The sequence below is a fragment of the Clarias gariepinus genome, chromosome 10, assembly GCF_024256425.1.
Source record: "Clarias gariepinus isolate MV-2021 ecotype Netherlands chromosome 10, CGAR_prim_01v2, whole genome shotgun sequence".
In the NCBI taxonomy this organism is placed as follows: domain Eukaryota; kingdom Metazoa; phylum Chordata; class Actinopteri; order Siluriformes; family Clariidae; genus Clarias; species Clarias gariepinus.
This window is the reverse complement of record NC_071109.1, coordinates 27841683-27867491: the sequence shown is the minus strand read 5'-3', so window position 1 is coordinate 27867491 and position 25809 is coordinate 27841683. Positions and strand designations below refer to the sequence as shown.

At 38.0% G+C, this 25809-nt stretch overlaps 3 protein-coding genes across 4 annotated transcripts; 1 reads left to right on the top strand and 2 right to left on the bottom strand.

Annotated features, from left to right (window-relative positions):
- Positions 1-349: 349 nt before the first annotated feature.
- On the bottom strand, positions 350-12563 carry nt5dc3 (5'-nucleotidase domain containing 3). Its single transcript, XM_053505968.1, has 14 exons — positions 12225-12563; positions 9692-9876; positions 9288-9362; positions 9158-9213; positions 8472-8562; positions 7103-7240; positions 4978-5038; positions 4476-4578; positions 4294-4395; positions 4089-4170; positions 3838-3924; positions 2079-2219; positions 1525-1589; positions 350-639 (listed from the first exon to the last, which is right to left on the bottom strand). The coding sequence occupies exons 1-14, from the start codon at positions 12469-12471 to the stop codon at positions 381-383; spliced, it is 1692 nt and encodes a 563-aa protein (XP_053361943.1). The 5' UTR covers positions 12472-12563; the 3' UTR covers positions 350-380.
- A 1246-nt stretch (positions 12564-13809) lies between these two features.
- On the bottom strand, positions 13810-16971 carry LOC128532162 (protein brawnin). Of its 2 annotated transcripts, XM_053506388.1 has the most exons (4): positions 16881-16934; positions 15394-15439; positions 14152-14284; positions 13810-14058 (listed from the first exon to the last, which is right to left on the bottom strand). In XM_053506388.1, exons 3-4 carry the CDS (start codon positions 14257-14259, stop codon positions 13969-13971), a joined length of 198 nt encoding a protein of 65 aa, XP_053362363.1. In that variant the 5' UTR covers positions 14260-14284; positions 15394-15439; positions 16881-16934; the 3' UTR covers positions 13810-13968. The 2 variants fall into 2 exon arrangements, with proteins under 2 accessions (XP_053362363.1, XP_053362362.1); XM_053506387.1 differs by lacking the exon at positions 15394-15439 and having other exon boundaries at positions 16881-16971.
- Positions 16972-17613: 642 nt separating this feature from the next.
- On the top strand, positions 17614-24568 carry tdg.2 (thymine DNA glycosylase, tandem duplicate 2). Its single transcript, XM_053506596.1, has 10 exons — positions 17614-17913; positions 19521-19696; positions 21251-21447; positions 21563-21632; positions 21733-21868; positions 23135-23217; positions 23304-23398; positions 23523-23694; positions 23839-23949; positions 24147-24568. The coding sequence occupies exons 1-10, from the start codon at positions 17849-17851 to the stop codon at positions 24278-24280; spliced, it is 1239 nt and encodes a 412-aa protein (XP_053362571.1). The 5' UTR covers positions 17614-17848; the 3' UTR covers positions 24281-24568.
- The last annotated feature ends 1241 nt before the right edge of the window (positions 24569-25809 follow it).

Here is a 25809-nt window from a genome sequence, read left to right as displayed (position 1 = left end):
TGGAACCACGGTATGTCATATGTCATGATTTTAGGCCTAGTACAGTTAAGCCCTAGTATCTAAACGCATAGCCAGAAGTACATGCAAACCTTCATTTTTTATAATAATAATGATATAATCTACATCTTGACTTTGGAAGTTGTCCATGTCTTCATCAGTACCAGTCATTACCATAAACTCTTATGGTAAGATCGAGATCATACGGCTGATCTACCTGCTGCTAAACTTCTTGCTGTACATTTAATACAATTTTAGAATATATATATACATATACATATATATATATGTATATATATATATATATATATATATACATATACATATTTATATGTATATATATATATATAAATAAAATAATACCATGTTATTAGTCCTGTTATTTAGTCTGAGCCTGTACGATGGTTCTGAAAGGGAGTGTTAATGGCTATGCTGGACTGCTCTGGCCCGAACGAGACCTCATGTTGCAGCGGAGTGTGGCGCGGATAGAACGTGTGCTGCAGGTCGTAGTTGAGCAGGCAGCTGAGGGAGGCCATGTAGATGTCTGCAAAGCGTGAGAGGCGGCGGGAGAAATATGTCGGGTTGTGGCACGTGCGGAACAGACTGCCAAACTGACTGTTGAACATGTTCTTCGACTGAAACCTGACAAATCAAGACCACATAGTGATTCACATGAAGAAATAGTGCATAAAAAAACTACAGTATTTTTAAACAATTATTCCAGCTGTTTCTTTAATGTAGACAATGACCTCATTGAGACCTCATTTCAACATCTGTTCTGTTTGGAACACTGAATGGTGAAGCATGTGCACTCTCATTAGTGGTGGATAAAAAGCAGCGTGACAGGAAGGATCCGCTATGTATTGTGTGTATTTAGTGGATTATGGGAGGTGATCATTTATTAGGATAACTGGAAATTAATCTCCTTAATGAAGTGCAGATCCAGCAGGCACAATAACATAAATGCAGGGATTTGTCCTGTATTTTTAATGCCTTGATTTTATAATGATCCTTTTTTTTTTTTTTTTAGAAACTGTAACACAAAGTCATAATTTGTTAATGAAAATTTAGAGGATGGATGTCATCACAATCAGTCTCGTTTAGAGAAAAAATAATAATACGCTACGTCATGTGGGAGCTTACTCTTATTGGTGAACTGAGTCACAAGATCTGATTCACTGAAAAGGGTCAGATTTTCCATCGCTATATACTTTGTATTACTACATACTGACTATATACTGTATGTTAAATGTAGTCCGGAAATATAATAAAACACTAAAATTATGATACTACAATATATAAAAATGCATTCGTGCAGGGATGTCAAACTGGATCCACAAAGGGAAGTAGTGTGTGTGTGTGAACCAACCAAGCAGAAGCCTGATTCCTGTTAAATTAGTCATTCTTGATTTTCAACAGATTTCCGGGTGTGGCTTCGGCTTGGTTGGAAGGAAAGCCTGCACCCACACCGGCACTTTCCTGTCCTGCTGCATTGGCGTAAGTAAATAATTAAGAAGGCAGACTTACCTGAGGTCCTCCCTCTCTCTGATCCACTGCTCAATCACTGATTGTGAGGCAGAGTCTCGGTGCACCTACCACACACAGATTAGACACATAGAAATAAAATTTTCTGAATATAATCAAAGATCCAAAATCTTATTTCGGTTCCATAACCTGTACTGTTTATGATTTATTTCAGGATGTGAGTTTTGCTGATTGTTAAGTTTGCTCTCCCCTGTAACCGCACATATTTATTTGCGATGTTGGTGATATTTTATTATTTATACAATTTATAGTTTGAATCTTTTCACTCTTATTTATCCTGGAGCCAGGATTACTGTATTACTACCTTGGCTACTAAAATCTATAGAATTTGCCAAATATGGCCAAATAAGACATACATTTAAATTAGTATTCTCTCTAAGTTACACAATTCAGTATGACTGCAGATTAATCCCTGCTATCTGATATCACCCTCATGACCTTTGCTAAAAGATCCATACGAATAAAAAAATGGATTGAACCGAACTGAATTAAAAATCATCCAGGAAGCCACTAAAAATCACTCAATAAAACCAAACCTGCATCTGCTCCAACAGATTGGTCAGACTCTGCAGCCATGTCATGGTGTGTACATATTCCTCCGTGTTCATGATCTTGATCTCCTTCCGTAGCTCAGGGATGATGGCCCCTGTCCTCCAACCATGCTTCAGGGTCAGGTCCTAAAAACAGAAGCACATCACTCATTTTGCTTGAAACCCTAAATTAGACTTCAGTCCTGGGAACTCACTGTGCTGTGCTGTTTGTCCTGGCAAGTCTACATTCCAATCGTATGTAACTCAGTTCTCCTAATCTACCACTAATTTGTCTGTAGCGGATGAAAGAATTTCAGTACATTTTCCTTTACTGTACTTTGAAAAGAAAAATAAACTGATACTTAAAAGGTATAAGGGTTATTTTAGTTCATCCATAAGAATTTATTTGTGTTTGTAAAATTCTTTAACAAATTTCTATATTTATACACACTGTCCTTCACTGACCAAATTCAAAGCCATGTTGTTTCAAACAGTTATGTGATACTGTACCACATGTACTGTACCAAGTAGCTCTGTGCATGGATACCAAAAAATAGCTCTAGTAATTCTATTTAAAGATTAAAAGATTAATTAATTGATAGATATCCAACATATACATGTTTTCTTAAGTTTTTTTTTTTTTAAACAGTTCAATATTAATATTTAAATTTTACATTTTATATTATTATATTTACTACTACATTCAGTATTTGTTATGAGAGACAAGCAGCTACTGAAAAAAAACAACTCATTAGTTTGGGTGCTGAAAAAAAAAATCTAACATTAAACTAACAAGTCTTGGTTTACAAGTACTAAGTATCATGTATCACGCATGCGTGTCTTGTCATGATGCCGAGCATCGCGTGATCACAGCTGAGCAGACCAAACCATTGGTTTTTCTCTCTCTTGCGCTGCGGAATTGTGGGTAATCGTCTCCCCTGCTGGGTCTATATTTTGTATTAATTATTATTAATTTTTTTTTTTTTTTTTGGGCTGTGGAACAAAGAATTTGAGTTTCCATTATTTCTTATGGGGAATTCGCTTTGAATTACGAGTGTTTTGAAATACAAACAAATTATGCTCATAATCCAAAGTTCCACTGTATAACACTTTTTACATTTATTCTATTTATATTTTATAATTTGTTATATTCTGTTTATTTGCATTAGAAACGGAAGTAATTTTTTTGTAAACTAAATAAAAAATTTGATGGTAAGTTTTCAGCTATGTATATTTCCTTGTAATGCTCCAATTTTAAAAAATTTAAATATTTTGAAGCCGAGCAGATTTTAGAGGTATAAAAGAGTCATATATTGGCTGATAATTAAAGAAAAATTTAAATTTTCTGTTCAATAAAGGAAATTAGATATTTAATATATTTAATAATAAAGGTGATTATAATATTAATAAAATGTGTAAGTTAAAATGAAACTAAACTAAAGATTTGGCTGTTTTTTTTTGTTTTATTTTTTAGCCGTCACATATTTTCAACTCTCCTTGGCATCTATTTTACGTCAGTTTTGAATAAACAGTTTCTTTCTTTCATTTTTTTCTTTCAACTCAACATGAACATGTACATATATAGCAGGTTAAATTAAAACATTGTAATATGCCTGTAATAATGATAGTGGTATCGAACTGCTGCATGCAGATTTTAGTCATTTTATACAGAAAGCTCAGAGGCACTTGGCAGAAACTTTTTTTTACCCATAATGCCTAGTTCTAGTGTGTGCACTAGCAAAGTTTGTTTGCATGAGTGTCTCACAGCAAGGTCACTGTAGATGTGGTCTCCAAAATATAAAACCCTCGAGCCCCTCCAGCCCGTGAGTCTCAGGAACTCATACAGGTTTCCCTGGAAACAAAGAAATGCACACAATCACCCAAACGATAAAAAAAAAAAATGGTAATGCTCTAATGCTGTAATATAAACTTTACAATATCCAGGACAGGAGTGGCACTGGGGGAACACATGAGCTGGCTGTCATGTCTGGGTTCAGCCTAAAGGGCATACTGCACCTGCTTATAAATCTGCCCCTTCTCGAGGTGGTGTATTCTGTCCCATAGCAACATTCCTTTTTCAGTAACTCGTCGGAATGGCCTTTAAAGACACACACACACACACACACACGTAAGCTTCAAAGGTTGCTTGTAATTGTGCCCGAGTTCATTCATCCAAGCACCAATTTCAGTTTTATGACTTCCTGTTTTTCCAGGAACTCACTTTCTACGGTCATTGAAAAAACTTGGCTTGTCGGCCTGCACTATGACGACATCGAATAAATCCCGCCAGTCTTTTCCGACAATGAAGTTCATTCCTCGATCTCTAAACATAGACGGACATAATAATCAGTATACACAGTAATAATGTTAAGTGAAGTGTGAAAGCCATTCGATTACACTTACACAAAATCAAAGGGGCTGTTTGTGATCAGAAACATTTTCTTTCCATTTGTTGAAAGCTTTTTTAAAACAGCATGGGTCTGTTCACCGTAACAGATATACTTCTCTATGAAAGGGGAAAAAAAAAAAAAAAAAAGTTGTGTGAATATACTGTTTATACCGACATCACCATATTTATGCAGGGTGATTCACTCGAAAGAGGCCCTGAATATTTTGTAATAACTCTCGCTAGGATGAAGCAATCTGAAAGATGTTTAGATTTGTATGTGCAGCTGAGTATATGGAGCTTCAAATACGCCGGGATGCCCTTGAGTGGGAGATTTCAAGGAAACACCCTACAGAATATTCAGGGCCTCTTTCAAGTGAATCACTCCAACTATATTAAGGTCATAAATTCATTAATACAATGTTTAAAATGCTCTTTGCGTGATCGATTTACTGTAAAGAACAGTTTTTTAACAAACAAAAGAACAAAACAATAAATTCTAAGCGTTTTTAAACGTACCGATATCCGCTTCCACAGCTCGATACATGATTCCCTTCACATGGACATCTCTTATGGCCTCCTGGAAACACAGAAAATACCAGACACTAAAAAATCAAAGCTTGGAACAAAGAGCCAGTTTGCAGCTTCAAACGAAGTCGAGCGAACATGGCGGCCCTGCCAGTCACCCTCCTGTGAGCACTCTCATTCATTTAGTTCAGAAAAAGTGACACTTCTAGGCACTTATCCTGCATGAACAGGATCCAAAATTCTATTATGTGAGTACAGACTGCTGACCTCTATGTCAACTAAATGTCATGGAGAGAACATGTGCTAAGGACATGAGTTAGGATTCTAAGAAGGTTCTGCTTTGTGTTGAACTTCAGGATGAGCTTCAGGCATGGAGTCACTGCATAACTTTATTTAGTGATTTTGGAAGACTGAGTGAAATTTTTGAGAGACAAAATAAAATGCATTTGCATTATGTTCTATTGTTCTTATTCTGCACCTCACAGACAACACTGGTTGAACACCAATGTATTGCACTGTTGCAATTTCACTTTTTGAAGCGCCGTTGCAATTGTACTGAAACGCATGGTTTTAGACCACAATAATTCATTAGTATGGTGTAGGGCTGCCTTTTATGGCCAATACAGCATCAATATGTCTTGGGAATGACAGATACAAGTCCTGCACAGTGGCCAGAGGGATATTGAGCTATTCTTCTTGCAGAATAGAGGCCAGGTCACTACATGATGCTAGTGGAGGAAAGCGTTTCCTGACTCGCTCCACCAAAACACTTCCCAAAGTGTCTCAACAATATTTAGATCGATCTGGTGACTGTGCAGGCCATGGGAGATGTTCAACTTTACTTTCATGTTCATCAAACCACTCTGTCACCAGTCTTGCTGTGTGTATTGGTGCGTTATCATCCTGATACACGGCAACGCCTTCAGGATACAATGTTTAAACCATTGGGTGCACATGGCCCTCCAGAATGGTTCGGTAGTCCTTGGCAGTGACGTACCCATCTAGCACAAGTTTCGGGCCTAGGGAATGCCATGATATTGCAACCCAAACCATCACTGATCCACCCCCCATGCTTTGCTCTGAGCATGCAATAGTCTGGTGGTATGATTCCTTGGGGCTTCTACACACTGTAACTCTCCTGGATGTGGGAAAGACAGTGAAGGTGGACTCATCAGAGAACAAGACATGTATTACATTGTCCACAGCCCAAGATTTTTACTGCTGGCACCAGTGAAACCGATGTTTAGCATTGGCACGAGTGACCAAAGGTTTGGCTATAGCAACATTGACCCTGTGGAGCTCCTGACGAACAGTTTTGGTGGAAACAGGAGGGTTGAGGTGCACAATTAAATTCTGCAGTGAGTTGGGCAGCTGAGGTTTTATGCTTTTTGGATACAATCAGCGTTAGCACCCGAACATTCCTTTCAGACAGCTTCCTCTTGCGTCCACAGTTACTCTGTTGGTCCTTCTTGGTGGCATGCTGACATTACCCTGGATACCGTGGCTCTCGATACATCACAAAGACTTGCTGTCACAAATGCGCCAGCGAGACGCGCAGCAACAATTTGTCCTCTTTTGAACTCTGATATGTCACCCATAATGTTGTGTGCATTGCAAAATTTTAAGCAAAACTGTGCTATTCCTCTGCTAATTAAACCTTCACATGCTCTTACTGGTGGAATGTGCAATCAAAGAAGATTGGGCACCAGGATGGTCAAATTTAGCCATGAAACCTCCAACATTAAATTGGCCAGTAGTTCAGTTTCATTGCCCAACCCCAGTAAGTAGGCAGTTAAATGCATGCCGTTATAGGAAAGTAATCATGTGGTGGTGCAATCCAGTCTGTTGTGAAGCAGATTTACTGGCTTTAAAAAAAACTTCTATCGTATTCAAACTTGATCGTATTCAAGCACTAGTGTAACACTGAGATAAATGCATTAGTGCTTACTGTATATAAAGAAATAAAGAGTACATTTTTACTCGGAGAAAAGTGTTATTCTGCAATTAAAAGTCTCAGGTTGACACGAATGCCTCGCGTATTAACAACATTTTTGTTACTCGCATGACCTAAATGTATATGTATATAATAGTAGTGTTTTGTGTCTTCTGGTCTGACCTTGACGTCTTTGTAGAGATGCACAGGCTCATAGTCAATGTTGTGCTTCATGAAGTAATCATTGACGCACGACAGCAAGGTCATCTCTGGCAGTGAGAAGATGTCCATGAACTGTTTCATAGTGAGTCCATGTGAGCTCTGCACACAACAGGGCATGGATATGAGGAAAGACAAGACAAGTAAAGTCCTAGTTGAATTCGGCGACAAAACCTCTAGGAGTTGTAAGTTACACCAGATTTCTAAGTCAATATCTCACATTAGAAACATGATTAAATCCCAGAAAAGATTGAATCCGCATTACTGAATTGTAAAAACTGATCTGACTGGCTTCTAACTCCAGTTTCTTTTTTTCGTCTTACTTTGAACACAAGTAAGTGAGTTTTAAGACTTAAGACATTTTATGTGTAGGGTTACCAACGGGTAACACTATTGATTAAAACACATAAAAATGCCAAATTTTTCGAAGAACCAATTTATATAATTTTTTTTTTCTTCCATTTTGGACAAAAGCAAGCCCTATACACTAATAGACAATAGACAGTGAACAAAGGTTGGATCAATAAGAGAGAGAGAGAGAGAGAGTTTAAATGCAGGATCTGTTAAATCTAAATAAATTAAGTCTAGTAACTTTAAATGAACTACTCCTCTGCAGCAGAGGTACGTTTTGGTGTTGCTTTCCTGGGATGGTCTTCATGAGAGCCGGTTTCATCATCATGGTGCTTGATGGGTTTTGCAAATGCACTTGATACAACACTGTTCTTACAGGAACTATTCAGAACAGCTAAACATTATGTTTTAAATAACAACCTACTCATATGGCACTAGTCCACTATGTGTTTATGGAGGAGATAATGTGCGAGGTTCGGTTACTGATCTGGTGTCTCCAGGGAGCTCAGCTTGTTGGTCGCTACAGTCGGATGGGTGTTAAAGGGTGGTGATAGCGCTCAAGTGGTGAAGAGATTTCTCATCAGAAGATATAAGGAACAGGCTTGCTGAGCATAGATTAGGTTTGTTGCATGTCATCTGCTCAGCAGTGGTAAGAGAAGTCATGATCTGAACATTAGCCTCAGGAATAAACATAAGGAAAAAAAACAAAAAAAATACTAAACATGTCTAGGTTATGTGGCGTGACTGCCTTACTGATCTGTCAGTAAAATAATTATTTCCTTCTTCAGGCATGGATTCACCATTTTAAACAATTTTGCAAAGATTTTTTTCTTATGCCAGTATTTTACATAAAGTGAGCTCCCTGTGTTGTTGCCATAGAGACATAATCATAGGGTCTTAGACTGTCTGAGAAAACAGAGCCTTCACATCAAAGATCTGACACACTGTCTGTGGAAACCAGGCATGTTTATAAATGACCAACCTTGCCATAAAAGTCACTCATGATTTCCAGAGGTACATGAGAACCCTCGTACATAGCAATGACTTCTTTGTCTGGTACAGGGTGAAGACCCCTGCAGGAGAACACACAATTCCACAAAATTAATGCAATACAATACAATACAATACAATACAATAAAGTAGCACCTCAACATACGAATTCAATCCGTTCCGGAGGCGAGTTCTTAAGATGAAATTTCGTATTGAGAAACACATTTTTCTGTAGGGAATTAAGTATATGCCGATAATCCGTTCCAGCCACCCAAAAATATTATCAGTTTCCAACATTATCATATTTTTGCATATAAAACTATTTAGAAAAGACATGCAAGTACAAAATAAATAGACATTAAACCATATTTAACCTTAATTTATGATTTCTCTTGGCACGGACTGCCTTAAAACACGGAAACTGAAATTGGCTCTGTTTCTTCTTCCTGACATGATTGATAACATTCTTGGGACCTATGGTGCAATGCCTTCACTAAATTTTGCTCGTGCAACCAGATGTACACGTGACTGGCCTTTTTGTTCTTAAGGCGGAAATTCGCAAGGCAGAAGTACCACTGTACAATACAATACAATAAATGAATGAAAAAAATGAATAAATAAAATAAAATGCAACTAGTACCCAGTGCGAATCTTACAGGTACTACCTGCACTACATACCTGTAAACTGTTCCTAGCTGGATGTAGTGAAAAGCATCGATCTTCATCAGTAAAGCCTGAAAACATGTAGGAGAGATCACGGTCATACTATGATGTAAACCCGAAGCACACCCCATGAGCAGCTACACACCTTCTGAACGTCATAATGAAGCCCCCGAACCACAAAATCAGGGATGTAGTTATAGGACTTCAATCCTTCTGGGTACTGGAGCAAACAGAGAAACGAATATAGGGTCAAATATTGCTCCGGACTACGATCCATCATAAACCTCACAGTATGAAATCAATAACATTTAAATAAACCTGCAGGGACATGAAGGGGGAAAAAAAGATGTTAAAGAAAAAAAATGTTGCGGTGTTGCAAGTGCTAAAACCACAACTTTTAACTACCACCAATCTTTTTCTTTGCTGGAATCTTTGATTAATTTTATTTTCAAAGAAATAAACAAAAACATAAATTATTTCTCCATCAATGACTTTAAACAACTGAACTGTTTTGAGACTTATACACTGCATACATCATTGTGTACAGACCCTGTGCTGTTGGATGAGAATATCTCGAGCCACATTGAAGATCAGAGTGTGGAGATGGCTGGAGTAAAAGGCCAAGGTGTAGTCGTAGTCAAAACCGTAGATCTCAATGTCCTGCAAGCTCATCTCGTTGTTGGCGAAAATGGTATCCGGTTTCACAAAGTTGTTTGAGATCGTTGGGATTAAACCTGAGGTGTAAAATAATGTCCCTGCTCATTATTCACATATTCATTTCAAGCATGTTATTCAGTTACTACAGTAAAATTAATGACAGTGGCTGAGGGTTTAAAGTCCTCCGTATTTCAAAGTAGATACACATGTGCTTTGATCCAGCTAAACAGATTAAACAGAGAATGTCTGTAGCATGGTCAGTTGTTCTCTATATAATCCCCTGCTACACTAATGCACTTATCTCAGTGTTACTAGTGCTTGCATGCCATCAAGGTAGGTTCTAGCCTTCCAGGAACTCCTTTAAATCGTAAAATGGTCAGCAGAGACGTGGTTTTCTTTGTCACCGGGGGGAAACCAGTTATATATTTTGAACCCGTATCTTCAGCTTGTGCTGTATCTTTAATTAGCTTTTATACTAAGGAATATTATTGGCACCTAAGAGCATAAAGCACTCAAATGGCACATAAACTTATTTACCTTGGAGCTTATTTGGGGTCATTTTGTTCACTAAACCGTTTTTTCTAAATAGGAATAAGACTATTGACGTCATAATGTTTAAGCTCTGTTCTCAGGTCCAGCTCAACCGTGCCCAAGCAAACTTCTTTAAGAGGACAAGGGCAAAGGGCACGGAGTGACCAGACCAGTCAAACATACTGGACGTCGGGGGTCAAACGGGCTCGTGCATTGTATGGATCACTGTAAAGCCACACCACAAAAATATGTCACTTTGGTTACATTAAAAATTTTGCAGACTGCACTTATCAGGGCTACTGTCTCCACAGTCACTGCCGTGTGGGTGTAAACATGTTACATCAGTTCATCTGTAACTGTGGTGCGAGCAAAAATGGATGTCACTTATGATTTGCATGAAAGAAGAGAAGCATAAAGTGATTCCTTTTTGTGGTCTCAAGGTGTACCTGATGTTGAAACAACTTACAAAAGAGCTTAACCAGAAGCGTTTGGATATGTGCAAACAGAATTTGGACCGATACTTTAAGGAAGATAAAAGTTTCTTTTTTAAAAGAGAATCATCACTGGTGATGAGATGTGGATTTATCTCTACGAGCCTGAGAGTAAACGACGTAAACAAAGTATGGAACAACGACTTTATTTTGCTTATTAATTCCCTTTTTTAATTGTGATTTATATGCTTTATTTATAGGTGTTTTATACATCTTGTCTTTTTTTTTATTCTTAACACTGCATAGGTAACTTTTGGTCAGTTCTCACATTACCACTGTGTATGTAGGATAAACGGACATCCAAAAGTTTTCAGAATGGCACAAATATTATTTTTTTACAAAGTCTGCGGCTATAATGTTTTAAAATATTTTTACCAGATGTTACTAGAGTAAAACTGATTATAATTACAAGCAACTCATAAATGTCAAAGGCTTGTCCGGGGAAGAAAAGGTGACCGCTACTATCAGTCCTGTGTCAATGCCGACAGTATCATGTGTGAGATCGTTTCTCAGCCGATAGAGCTGATAGTGAGCTCTCTTACAATTTTGCCTAAGAACACAGCCATAAATTAAGAATGGTAGAAAAACATCCTCGGAGAGAAACTTCTCCTAACCATCCAAGAGCAGTTTGGTGACGTGAAGCATCCAGCATGATACCATAAGGCAAAAGTGATAACTAAGTGGCTCAGGGAACAAAACATAGAAATTTTAAGTCCATGGCCAGAAAAACTCCCCAGACCTTAATCCTAAATGGCGAACTTGTGGTCAATGCTCAAGAGTTGGATGGACAAAAAAAAAAAAAAAAAAAAGTACAAATTCTTTTTAACAAATTGATAACGCAATTGATTATGGGAGGCCGTCAATTAAGACATGGTGCAGAATTTGATTGACAGCATGCCAGGGCGAATTGCAAAAACAAAGCAAAAAACTTTCCCTACCGTGTTGACTGATGGTGCATGGTTAGTAACTGGTAATCCAGTGTAGGGATCTGTCTAATGAGCACATTTCTAAGTCGCTCTGGATAGGAGTGTCTGCCACATGCCTAAATGTAAGTGCAATTATATATATATATATATATATATATATATATATATATATATATAGTATACCATAATAAAGTCTAACAAAAAGATCTAAAAGAATAAACAACAAAGCAGTAGACTTTGTGAAAATGAATATTTGTGTCATTCTGAAATCTTTTGGCCAGGACTGTACTGTACATTGTGCAATCACAGTCTGTTTGTGTGTTACTGTATCTATCTATCTATCTATCTAAATAGCAAACCTGAATATCGTGATCCAAGTTGTAGAAATGGCTTCTCGGTATCATATCGCACAGCCCTGTCTGAAAGTCTGATTCTTTTTCAGGTTTATTGGTTTATTACAGAACTACAGGGTCTAACCTTCAGTGTGCCGTTTCGTTTGGTTGTACACAGACCACAGCCAGTCGGTGGTGTCTCCCCGCGGCTCGCTGGTGCACATGCCGGCCGCTGACAGCGCGTGTCCCGGCTCTGGGTGACAGATCCTCCCGCTGGAGCCGAGAGCCGGAGCTGCACACGCCGTGTAGAGCGCCTTCACCCGCTTAAACAGCTTGCTGTTACACCCCCGGGGCCTGAGCAGCCGACACAGGGGCAAAGACAACACCGGCATGGCTCTAACTGTAGACTAGCGGCAGTGTTCCGGGTGGCGGGAGCTCCGGGGATCCGGACCCGTGTGGAGCTGAAGTGGCGGCTCTGAGTCTGACTCTGTAGACAGCCTCGCCTCGAGGCCTGGTTCATTTCTCTAAGCGTGACGCGAGCCCTTACGTCACCGTTTACGTGACCAATCAGCGTTCTGCGCTGTGCGCGGGTCCCACGAGCGCGAGCGCGACGCTTGCTACGCTGTTTATTATTTTGTAACGTGAAAGAGAAAGACTGTTAAACATGCTTCTGCAGTGATTTCTCACATTAGTTAAGGCAATTAACTCTAATAAAAATGTTAGCTGGAGATTGCGAGTAAGTCAGGCCTTCTCGTCCAACGTCAGTGTCTGACTTCATAAATACTTTACAGAATGAATGGGCAGGAATTCCCTCAGAAACACTTCAAAATCTTGTGGAGAACCTTCCAGAAAGAGTGGACGCTCTAACAGCTGCAAAAGGGGGACCAACTCCATATTGAAGTATTTGGATTCAATGTTATTGCAGTTTTGGCCAAATACAGTACTTATGTCCACATAGTGTATGTGCACAAAACATTTCTCCTATATGCCTGGAAAATAAGTCACAATTTCAGAAGGGTCAAACATAAATTATTGACATGCACCGAGCCAAAAAACAACTAAGGGGATTTAAAATTACTGGACTTGCATTAAGAACCTTTTAACACATTATTAAAAACCTGTAAGGACAGTAATGAGGCGGCACTGTTGCCTGGCACCTCCAGGGTCCGGGTTTGATTCCCGTCTCTGTGTGCATGGAGTTTGCATGTGCTCCCACAATCCAAAGACATGCAGATTAGGCTAATTGGCATTCCCAAATTTAACATAGTGTGCAAGTCTCCTGGGATAGTCTCCAGGCCGCCCGCAACCCTGTATACAGGATAAAGCGGTATAGACGAAGAATGGAAGTGAGGACAGTAATGAAGCATTAACTTTGTGTAATGTGGTCGGAAAAATTGCTCCTTGAATTTTCAACATTGCTCCCTGTAAAACGGAACACAGACTTGGTCTGTATCTGTAGGAGTCTGTGCTGCTGCCACATGACTGACTGATTGGAGAACTCCATAAACGTGCATATGGACAGGTGTTCCTATTAAAGTGGACAGTGTTTATAGTTTATTTAAATGCAACAGATGCAGCCCACAGGCGACACACTATGTTGAGAACCCCTGTTACAAAGCTGCAATGAAATAAATAGTTTAAAATATTGTTGACATTTTATATTAGTCTAAAACTCAGAGAACATAGAATCTGAAAGAACTGGAATTCTGTTATATGTTTATGTCATCCAACAAAATCACATTTATAAAAATACAAGAACTTTTATTCTTGAATAAGGAATAAAGTATTTCAAGGTCACCATACTGAAACATGTTTACATCTTTACATTAGGTTTACACACACATACACACACACACACACATATACAAACACACACAGATTTATTATCATCAGTGTTTCTCAGAGGATGTCTGTTCAGTCTTCAGTCCAAGAAGTTCTGTTCGCAGTTCTCCAGGCTTCGGAGGAATCTCCGGAATGCTCTTTAAAAAAAAAAAAAGAAAAGTGCTTATAGATCGTTTTCTTACTAAATAAATTCATCCTTTATAAGGAAAAAAATAACATGAAAAGCATACCAAATCAGGGCGGTAATATCGATGGACGACCTCGGCACCAGCAAACATGGACAACATGCTGGCTCCCAACATTTTTAGGTACTTCGGCCAAGACACACCCGCGGGCATCTTCTATCAGCAAATGTTATCGCAACTGGATGAAATAAGGAAATAAATATGCTTTCATCTGTATTACAACAGATTTTCAAATTTAATGCTTACTGTACATCTAAAGCACAAATAAAATGAGCCACTTTTTCCATTTATCAGTATTCAACACGGACATGTTCACAAATACTGAGTTGAAGACTTTAGACTACATGAAAATTTGTATCTAGTATTATTAGGATTTTTAGTGTCTTTGATTATCTAGCTCAATTCAACAATGAGAGTAAATTTTTTTCTAACAACAGCTTTTTTTAATCTAAACCAAACCACATTCACAAAATTTATTATTTTTTAGGGTTAAGGTTTTAAGAGTTAAAATTATTTAATAAATTCTTACTCAGCCTAACTAATAGAATTATTTTATTTCACAAGACATTTTGTAAAATCGATTTAAAATAACATTTAGATCACAGAGACTTTAAAAATAAGAGATGTGGAAAAAAAATTAGCTGTTTTTGAGGCTGTTCATTTCTAATCCTACAGTGGTACACTCTGAACTACTCACACACTTATGTCCCATGTGGTAGGAATAAATTATTTGCTACGTTTGTTTAGAAATATTGATTATGTTGGATAACATGTACAGTACAAAGTATTAAAAAGAGAAAACTAATGCTATTTGGAACAAGCTACATTTAATTATTCAGTGGTTATGCTGTTAAATTAAGGTAAGGTATAAAACTTTGAGTTATGACAATTTTTTTGATTGATGTTTCAAAGTCTTAAAATTGTAATAAAATCAGAAAAGATTTAATATGGACTCTGGATATTTGTAAAATCGTGATTCAGTGGAACCTCGGCATACAAAACTCCCTTATGAATCGAAATTTTGCATATGAAGCAGTTTCAGCATACAATAGGCACAAACCAACCAAATGGTGATAACCGAGGTGATATCAAAAAGTTTTGCAATTTGCGCGGCACAGATCCAGTCGCTTTCGCACGGATTGCTTTTGTCCTCCCTCAAATGCCTTAAAACCTGGCAGTAGAATTATACCAGCTACTGATGGTCTGGCCCTTGGGGACGAATTCTTGATGCTTAATGTCGTGAATGTCAGAAAAGACAACGAATATGAACTTGGTCGAGCTGCAGACCTGCCACGCCTCCTCGGTCGTGGAGATGATGGGCTCTTCCACTGTGCTGTAAGGTACAAATGACAAATTATTATTATTATTATTGATCCATGACATGAAGCACGAGTCATCCTCAGGACTCCTTTTGCTCCTGGGTCAGCAGCCAAAAGACAAACTTGGCAGCAACAATGGCACATCTTCAAATCACACATGAGGATTGCCTGGATTGTTCCGTATGACACATTGACAGTGGTAGCAATGTTGTGGATTGTTCTCCAACGATCATCATGAACAAACAGTTTTAACATTTTTTCTGAGGTTGAGTGCGTTGAAAGTCTTTATCTCTCCTTGTCTTCCAGTGATGTTCTTCCACTGTTAAAGCATGCATGCCACTCAAAACACTTCAAATGACTCATTGCAGGATCCCCGTAAACTTGCAGAATCGTACAAAGGTCTCTGTGGCAGTTTTTTCCCAGTTTTACACAGAATTTCATATTCACTATTTGTTCTAACTTGCTGTCTATGATGTGGTCAGAATAGCACCAGTTGCACGGCTCCGGATGTCCACAGGACAATGTCTTTTGGCACGCTGACTTATGCCTAGTGCTGCCATCTGTTGGTGTGTTACAAAACTAGTCTTAAAACTTTTTGATACCACCTAGTATTAACCAAATCGGCACCTAGGTATCACGACAATATCGTTCCCTACCAGAAATACACAATCACACACCTACAGTAAGCATCTTTTTGCATTCATATTTTAAATAAAACATTTCAATTAAATTTTAAAAAGCATTTAAGAGAATAATATGTTCTTTATGTTCTAATATGTCAATTGTCGCACTGTCACTTTGTTGTTGCTCGTTTGCACATTTGCACGTGCACTTTATGTTGTCTGTAAAACCTGTAGATAGTCTTCCTTGATTAGTTAGTTTTAATTAATTTATGTTGTAATTTATGTTAGGAATATCTATCTTGTCTCTGCTAGCCAGCTAACTAGGCCTCTTAATTAGCTAGTTTAGCTTCTCTGTTAATTTATGTTGTAAGTTTATGTTGCATGTAGCACCTTGCTCCTGGAGGAATGTTGTTTCGTTTCACTGTGTACCAATTGTATATGGTTGAAGTGACAATAAAGCCTACTTGACCTTGATTTTGAAAAAAATAACTCAGGGGTCGACTCTTAAGATAGACTTAAAAGACTGACACAACATTAATCTGTACAAATTAATGTAGTAGAGCAGAATAAAGATCTTACTGTTTTTATACACAGACTTTATCTATATCGTGCAACAGTTTCATTTAAAAAAAAAGTCAGTTTAATTAGAGGCAGACTGAAGGCTGAGAAATTTAAATAGTGTACACTATCTAAGGTGACATTCACCACTAACAGCTAAGGTTAGTTAGTAATATTAACGACACAAATTTTACATAAGCATGTTCAACTCCAAATCCTAATAATGTTATGTTTATATATTAATATAAAGATTAAAAAGCTCACACACACAAACCTCTAAAAATTAAATATAGCAGGACAGCATGTTTTTGATGTCTTCTTTTTCTTCTTCTCTAAAGACTTAAGGTTGTAAAGCAAACATTATGGTGTTTTACTGCCAACTAGCGGTCTAGAAAGGCACAGCTTTCACCACACGTTTCTTTAAAAAAAATGTTTTAGAATAAAAAAAACATTGATGTAGAGCATGTCTTAGATCTTACAATCATTTTACAAATTAATACGTTTTTATTGAGTTTAAATATGTAAATATTTAATTTAACGAATATAATACGTCCACTTTAATCCCACCACCCAGGGAGGGCGTGTTTGAGATACTATTATAAGGACATTTTAAAGTGCTTATAATTATATCTTGTGGATATAAGTATTTATTTAGCATTCAAACACTACAGGAACAACATCCCACATGAGGACTAAATAAACGTTTAAGAAAATTGCCTAGCTCTGCGTGAGCGATTTAAAGACTTTTATTCTGAAATCAATTCACGTCGGATGTATGGATGCTAATGCAAAACATTTAATTTACCTATTTTAACAATGTTTTGTTTAATATATTTGTAAAAAAAAAACGTTTTTGTTAATTAATTAATAGCTTAATAAAAATCTAACAAGTAAGTGCGTCTTGGTTTTCTTTAATTGTTATTGTTAAGCGTCAATGTTAAGCGAGCGGCTTTTATTGTGTGGCCGTTGCGTAGAGTCGTGTGCTAACTTCCGGTGCCGTACAAACAATCAGTTAACGTTAGATTATATGGAGCGGAAATGGCATGAGATGTTATTATGTTTTATTTAGTTTTATAGATATATTTATGTTTTATAAATCAAATCGTTCTTATAAATATCTTGTGGCATTCTGTTATTCGTGTTTATTAAGCAAAGCCGCTTCACAATGCCTGAGAAAAGCTAGAGAAGCTGCAGTAGCATGTAGATCCATATGACTGTATTAAAGTAAATGCAGCAGTTAAGATGGAGGAGAAGCAAAATGAGTATCAGAGGGAGTGCATGGAGTCTTATGATTCATATCAGCACTGGTGAGTGAAACAACATCACAATAACATGATATATTCATTACAAGTATTACAATAATGAAACTCAAGTGTTCATGTTGCTTAAACATAGCTTAAAAGGGGGAAAAAATCTATCCTTAAAATCATGGATGTTAAATCACAATTTAGTTTAAACCTCATTTATTGGCTTAATAGTATGTTTAGACAACATTTTGAAGTTCTGTTTATGTAACGTAATATTTACACAAGTCTGTAGAAAAAAAAATAGCATTTCAGAAGGGTCAGGTTATCGCACTGCATCAAGCAAAGACAACAACTAAGGATATTTTCCATTAATCAAGTCATCAATCTTGCTTCATATATCATGGTTGTGAAGAGACTCCTGAATATAAATCCTCACAAATAATACTGTACGCTCAAAGTTTGTTTGTTTACACCGACCGAAAGGATAAACAAATAATTCTGAACTGTGTTGATGTGATTCCAGGAGCTATTAAAGAAACCGTTAAAAAAAAACAATGCTCATACATTCATTTTAAAACAAATCAATATCATAGCCTATTTAAATGTTCACTACTTTGGGTTTAAACCAAAGTACAGTTGAATTCTTAATTCTAATTTCAACAGCGCCAGCATCGTATGATTACAGCATCTGTACTCATTTTTATACTGGAACTGGATTAAGGACGCTTCAGCACATATTTGAATCAAAACCTGAAAGAATATTGCTGAACCATCAACTTTGTGGAAGAAAAACAGGGTCGGAAAAAAATCATGACTGGAGATCACTTAAACGCTTGATGAAGTTGCATTGTAAAAACATTGACAGTAAAAATCAGAGCATTCCCATACACACTGACATAGTGTGATGAGAACTTGCAGGATTGGGACTAAACAGCGTTGTAAACATAAGAAGACGACTTGAGTTTGAGCATAAAGATTACACTTTAAAACAATGGGGGGAACAAAGGTCATGTGGTCTAATGAGTCCCTATGCCATAGCGATAGGTGCGTCAGGGTAAGAAGGGAAGCTGTGTACCTATCATGCCCACTGTACAAGACTCTGGAGGCAGTGTTATGATCTGGGGTTGCTTCAGTTGGTCAGGTCTAGACTCAGCAATGTTATGTGGCGATAAAATTAAGTCAGCTGACGACCTGAATGTACTGAATTACCAGGTTATCACATCTCTTCCTGATGGCACAGGCATATTCCAGGTGAATGAGTGGCTCTGGGAGTATGAAGAACCATTTTCAGACATGAATTGGCCACCACAATGAAATATTTAAGTGTGTGACTGTTTTTTTTAGGGTCACTGCCTTGCACACTAAGCTCCCTGGGTTAGCCTCCATACGCCCATGAAAGCCTACACGGATAAGCTGTATAAGTATTGAATTGATAGATGAAAGGAAAATAAATCTTTGCCTTGTTGCTGGCATTGTTGAAATTAGAACTTAGCAGTGCTGTGGTAAAACCCAAAGTCTTGATGTCAACATCACACAAACTATGTGTATGTTATTTGTGAGCAGTTTTCTCAGAAGTCTTGTCACAACCATGATGAATAAGGCATGATTGCTGGCTTGAGTAATTATTTCTCTGTTTGCAATCATCTCTTGTTTTCCGCCTATTTTAGGTATCATTCAGCACATCAGCAGGTCCAGCCAGAGCCGGTTCCTCAGTACACCCAGATGGTTAACACCCCTTATTACCATGAGGATGTCGGAGAATATAGCTTCTTGAATGACTTATCATTCCATAAAGACACAGCTCATCACAGTCAGCTTCATGAGCTGCCTGTCCAGCCTCCAGGTACTGACCATCTCACAGCCTTTTCACATACACCGACTGTGTGCAAGTGTTCATAGGGATGGACACAGGCTGTCCAAGGAGGGAAAGAAAATACTTAGATCATATCTGTTATGCATGGGGAGAATCATTGCTGTTAACTTGGGTTGAGAACCACTGACCTATAGGGCACTTCATCCTGTTTCTATCTATGTAAAGGAGCCTATAGGGTACCACAGTTTGCTATTAGGATCTCCAGGTGCTTGCAGGAGTAGACACAGATGGTCTTAAGGGTAAAAAAATATACATATAGATCACATCTTACATGCAGTGGGTGAAAAAACAGGGAAAAATTGATCTGCATCTTCTTTTCTTGAAAGCAGGAGAACATATAGGGCACTGCATCTTGTTTCCCTTGCACGTAGAAGAGCCGTATGGAACTGTAACCTGTTTTCTTAAACATTTGCACAAAAGCTTTCACCAATTGTGCAAGTTCTCCCCCTTAAAAAGATGAGAGAGGCCTGTAATTTTCATCATAGGTATACCTCAACTATGAGAGACAAAATAAGGGATGAGATCTTGCATGGAGCCCCAGATCGAGGGAGATTATCAGTGGTCTTTTATGTCTTCCATTTTCTAATAATTGCTTCCACAGTTGATTTTCTTCACACCAAGCTGCTTACCTATTGCAGATTCAGTCTTCCCAGCCTGGTGCAGGTCTACAATTTTGTTTCTGGTGTCCTTTGACAGCTCTTTGGTCTTGGCCATAGTGGAGTTTGGAGTGTGACTGTTTGAGGTTGTGGACAGATGTCTTTTATACTGATAATGAGTTCAAACAGATGCCATTGATACAGGTAACGATGAAGGACAGAGGAGCCTCTTTAAAGAAGTTACAGGTCTGTGGGAGCCAGAAATCTTGCTTGTTTGTAGGTGACCAATTTATTCATAAAAAAAATCCTACAATGTGATTTTATGGATTTTTATATTTTATTTTGTCTCTCATAGTTGAGGTATACCTATGATTAAAATTTCAGGCCTCTCTCTTCTTTTTAAGTGGGAGAACATGCACAATTGGTGGCTGACTGAATACTTTTTTGCCCCACTGTAGGTGAGCATGTAGGGCGCTTGGTTTTGTTTTCTTGAACATAGGTGAGCCTGTAGGACATTTTACCTTTTTTGTTGCATCTATTAGAGCCTTTATGTCTCTGCAGCTTGTTTTTATTGAAACATAGGAGAGTCTGTAGGGCACTGCATTGTGTTTTCTTAAACTCAGAAGAGCCTGTAGGGCACTGCCACTTGTTTTCCTACAAGTAGGAGAAACTGTAAAAATTCAGGATGTCGCTTGTTGTCTTTAACATAAAGAGAGTCCGTAGGGCACTTATTTTAATTTAGGGGAGCCTATAGTACACCTTATAACCTCAGACACCCCATGAGTGTCTGCCTGTGAGTCCTGGTTTAGTGAAGAAGCATTTGGTTTAAGGAGGTTAGCTTCTGAACCGGTGTCATCATTAGGCAATGTTTCAGACATATAAGCATCCTCTTTCTCAAAATTTGTTTTCCCCTACATTACCTTTGTAGCTCTTCCAGCAACACCTGAAAAAGCAGTGAAGAAGCGTGGAAGACCACCCAAACAGGAAAAAAGCGACCAAACCGATGCTGAAGTCACTGTGAAAAAACCCAAAAGAACTGTGGACAGATTTAACGGCATGTCTGTGGAAGAGGTCATGGCCAAAAAACTGCCCGACGTCATCACATACAATCTGGACATTCTGATAGTGAGTGTATGATAGGACTGTGTAGTGCTTCACTAATCAATAGATATTTGTACTGGACTGTTTATTCTGTAGCGTTGTGGATGATTATATTTCGGCTCATGTAATTATTTTGCAGATCGGCATCAACCCGGGATTGTTGTCAGCCTATAAAGGACGACATTACCCAAATCCAGGAAATCATTTCTGTATGATGTTTTTACACTACTCTTGTTTTTCTGAAGATTTAGGTACTAGTAATAAGTTAACATTTCTAATGTGTGTGTGTGTGTGTATGCTGTCTTGTAGGGAAATGCCTGTTTTTATCAGGGCTCACAGATGAGCAACTAAACTACATGCACGATCAGACACTTCCGGAAAAATACGGCATCGGTTTCACTAATATGGTAGAAAGGACCACACCTGGGAGCAAAGACCTTTCCAAGTAAGCAACTTTTTAAAAAAGAGCTCAAGGCCACAGTCAGCTTTTTAATTTGATTGGTTATGAGGTGGTGTTGAATTATTTAAATTACCGGCATCTCTGATGGTTCCAGCTTTTATGGCAAGTCACCGATTTAAGTCAATGTTCTTGGTCTAACAGGTTATCGTTTTTTTTAGTAAAATCTCAGTGAGTCTAGCAAGACTCAGTGATGCAATTAGTAACTTCATGAGTGAGTAATCACTAAAATATTGCTGTGAGAAAGGGGCAGAAAACATGCTTTTATAGAAAAATATTCACCTTGATGGTGGTGTAAAACTTCACTTTGTGCCATGTCACACCTCCCCACATATTATTGAACAAAAAGCATTTCACAAGTGGTGATAATAAAGCACAACAGCACTGGGATTTTTAACTATATGTATCACTCGGTGTGCCAGGTGTTCTACAATTTATGTATCACTCGGTGTGCCAGGTGTCCTAAAATTGTTAAGTACACTAATTGTCGGTCGCAGCCTGGGTAAAACTAGGTCAGCATGGAACGCAATACCAAGGAGAAAGCAGTTATGTGCTAAAATGCGCATTCATATCCAGTCACGGAATACTCCTGATAATGTTGTCATTTTAAAGACCACTTTGTCCACTTAATAACTGCTTGTAAGTCGTTAAATAGCTACTAACACAAGGCTGAATTCCAAATCCCTCTGTAACCCCTGATCAAGGGCACTACTTGGTGTGTGGAACAAGGAATTGTACACCTTGGAGACCTATCTTTCTATTTAACGCTATTTGGGATTTACCCGCAGAACCTGGAAGTTAATGGAGCTGATATCATTGTATATTTACAGGACTGTCCACCATCTGAATGGTTTATTTTACTTAACTTTGGGTACATAATACCAGTAAGAATTTAAAACTACTTTTACTACTGTTAATTACACTAACTGTTGGTCGCCAGCTCCGCCATTTCGGAAGGATGTTTGTTGGCGGAGCAAACTAACTGGTAAAATAATAATAATAATCTTTTGGCGATAACTAATGTTTATGAGACAGTTGTATAAAAGCACTATTACACTTGAGGTCATGTTGTTGTGCTGGTTATCATCAGGGTTAGGGTAATTGATGATAAACAGCTCAACAGCGCACCCTCTCGTGTGATATTGTTACTTGATTATTACTACTATAAAATTACTATTATTACAGGTGGTGTAAGAGGGCATGCGTGGGTTAAAGTCAATGAAAAAAAAAATAAAACCCTTCATGTTTTTTCAGCAAAGAGATTCGCGAAGGAGGCAAACAACTTCTGGAAAAGCTACAGAAATACAGGCCACGAATCGCAGCCTTCAATGGGAAATGTAATGTCACGTGAACCGCAAATGCTTTCCTTAAAAATTCCTGTTCACTTACAGTATGTGAGAAAAGCCTCGTTGTTTTATTTCAGGTATTTATGAAACATTCTGTAAAGAGATCTTCGGAGTGAAAGCCAAGAACCTGGACTTTGGACTGCAGCCCTACAAAGTTCCAGAGACGGAAACGGTACCGTCTTCAGCAGTCGTTTTTTTTTATTGTTGTGATTTTACAACCCCTAAGTGTCTCCCAGAACTCTTATCGGTGTGAGATGTTATATTATTATTATTTATTTATTTATTTTTTTAAACAGGTTTGTTACCTGATGCCGTCATCCAGTCCACGCTGTGCTCAGTTCCCTCGAGCTCAGGACAAAGTTCATTTCTATATTAAGCTGAAGGAACTCCGGGACGAGCTGAAGGGTGTGACACACAACCACGAGATTGAGGAGACACAGTATACGTTCGACTTAACCATGGCCAAAGGTAACTTTGGTTCATTTGGGAATGAATTTTGAGTTAGTTAGTCATAGAAAATCCAAACTTATGGTTTTTTCGAGAGTAAACCCATACATACCAGTACAACGTGAGTAAAAAAAAAATCAACATTTCTCATTTTTTCGTTTATAGAGGATGCCAAAAAAAAGGCCATCAAAGAAGAGCAGCATGACCCTGGCTATGGGGAAAGCTCTTCTAGTGCAACACGACAGACCTGCAGCTTCTACCCTTCTAATGAACAAGGTGAGCAACATGAAAAAAAGAATATTAAGAAATTAGGGGTGGCTCAAGACTTTTGCACAGTACTATAAGTTTAATATTCGCCTTTGGCAAGCAAATAGATAGATACTTTGTTAATGCTGAAGAAAATTCCAAACATTAAGTAGCAATATCATTATGATCATTATTAAAATAGATGTCTTCGACTCTTGGTATTCCAGATGCTGCCCATGCAGAACATTTGTCAGATGTGGGACAGGTTGGGTCTAACCAGTGGACAATGCAGCAGCCGTTTGCAGACCAGATCCCAGATATCAGTTACTCCAGCAACAACGAGACATCACAGTATTTCTGATGTCTCTAAGGAAGTGCTCTTCTGAACTGAAAGGAATATCAATTCTTTTTCAACAGTTATTTTTACTTAAAAAAAAAAAAAAAGTTACCTGACTTGCCAGTTATGTGTTTCTATTTATTGTGTTTTGTAGAAATGTAGGTGTAGATTATGTACTCTAAAACCTGTTTGTGTTTTTTTTTTATCTTGCTTTATGTCTGTACAACATGTGTATGAAGAAATTATGTTTTTAACTTGAACATACAGTACCAGTGAAAAGTGGACACACCTTCTAAATCAGTGTTTTTTTTTAATGATTTATTTTCTACATTTTAGAACAGTACTAGAATTTTTCAAAACTTGAAAAACACAAAGGTCAGCTGTTCTGAAATAGTTCTTGCAAGAACAGTATTGTCAAGTGCATTTGCGAAACCCATCAAGCACCATGATAAAACTGACTCTCATGACGAACCTCCCAGGAAAGCAAGACCAAAACTTACGTCGGCTTATTTAGAGTTACCAGCTTCAGAAATCACCAATTAGCAGCACCTCAGTGTCGTTATAAAGGCTTTAAAGAGCATAGGTAGCCGACACATCTCAGTATCATCTGTTTAAAGGAAATTGCATATTTTGGATGCTTTCAGTATTGTTTTACAATGTAGAAAGAAAGAAACACCAGGAAATATAATAGAATTTAAAGGTGTGTCCAAACTTTTGACTGGTGGTGTACAGTGGCGTGGCAGCATTGTACAGTGGGGCACAGGGCCTCAGCGGTGAGAGCTGTTGCCTAGCACCTCCAGGGTTTGGGGTTTGAATCTCATCTCTGGTCTGTGTGTGTGGAGTTTGCATGTTCTCCTCATGGTTTGTAGGTTTTCTCCACATACTTTTGTAGTCCAAAGACATGTGATATAGGGTGATTTGTTGTTTCCAAATTGCCCATAGAATGTGATTAGGTGTGAGTGTGTGTGTTCTTATGCTCTGAAAAAGATTGACACCCCATCCATGGTTTTCCTTGCCTTGAGTCCTGAGCTTCATGCCCCTGCGACCCTACACAGGAAAAGCGGTACAGAAAATTAACGAATGGATAGCAGCATTCTGTAAAATAAGCTGCATATTTTTCCTACTGTGAAAATACAGTACTCAAGACAGTGATTTAGTTTTGTTTCTGTTTTTAACCATACACAACGATTTATAGCAGAGAATTTTTATTCGACCATTTTTACTATGTTTACAATCCCGAGGTCATGCATGATGCACGGATTGGTCTACTTGCATGATATTTCACACTAAGTCTTGTTGGTGCTTATTTATGATTTCTGACCTCAACTCAAGGGTATTTTCTGCTCTTGCACTGGAACGTTTGCACAAACTGTACAAAACAGGATTCACAAACTGGACTTCAGACAGAACGGTTCATGCAGCAACACCAGGAAAGCACAAAAGCATGCAGTCTTGTAGTCCACTAGGACCAGGTTCCACTGTGTGCTTTTCTCTGGTCAAATACTGATTGTATTTAAATTTCCTTTGTTTTATGTGAGAATTTGATGTAAATG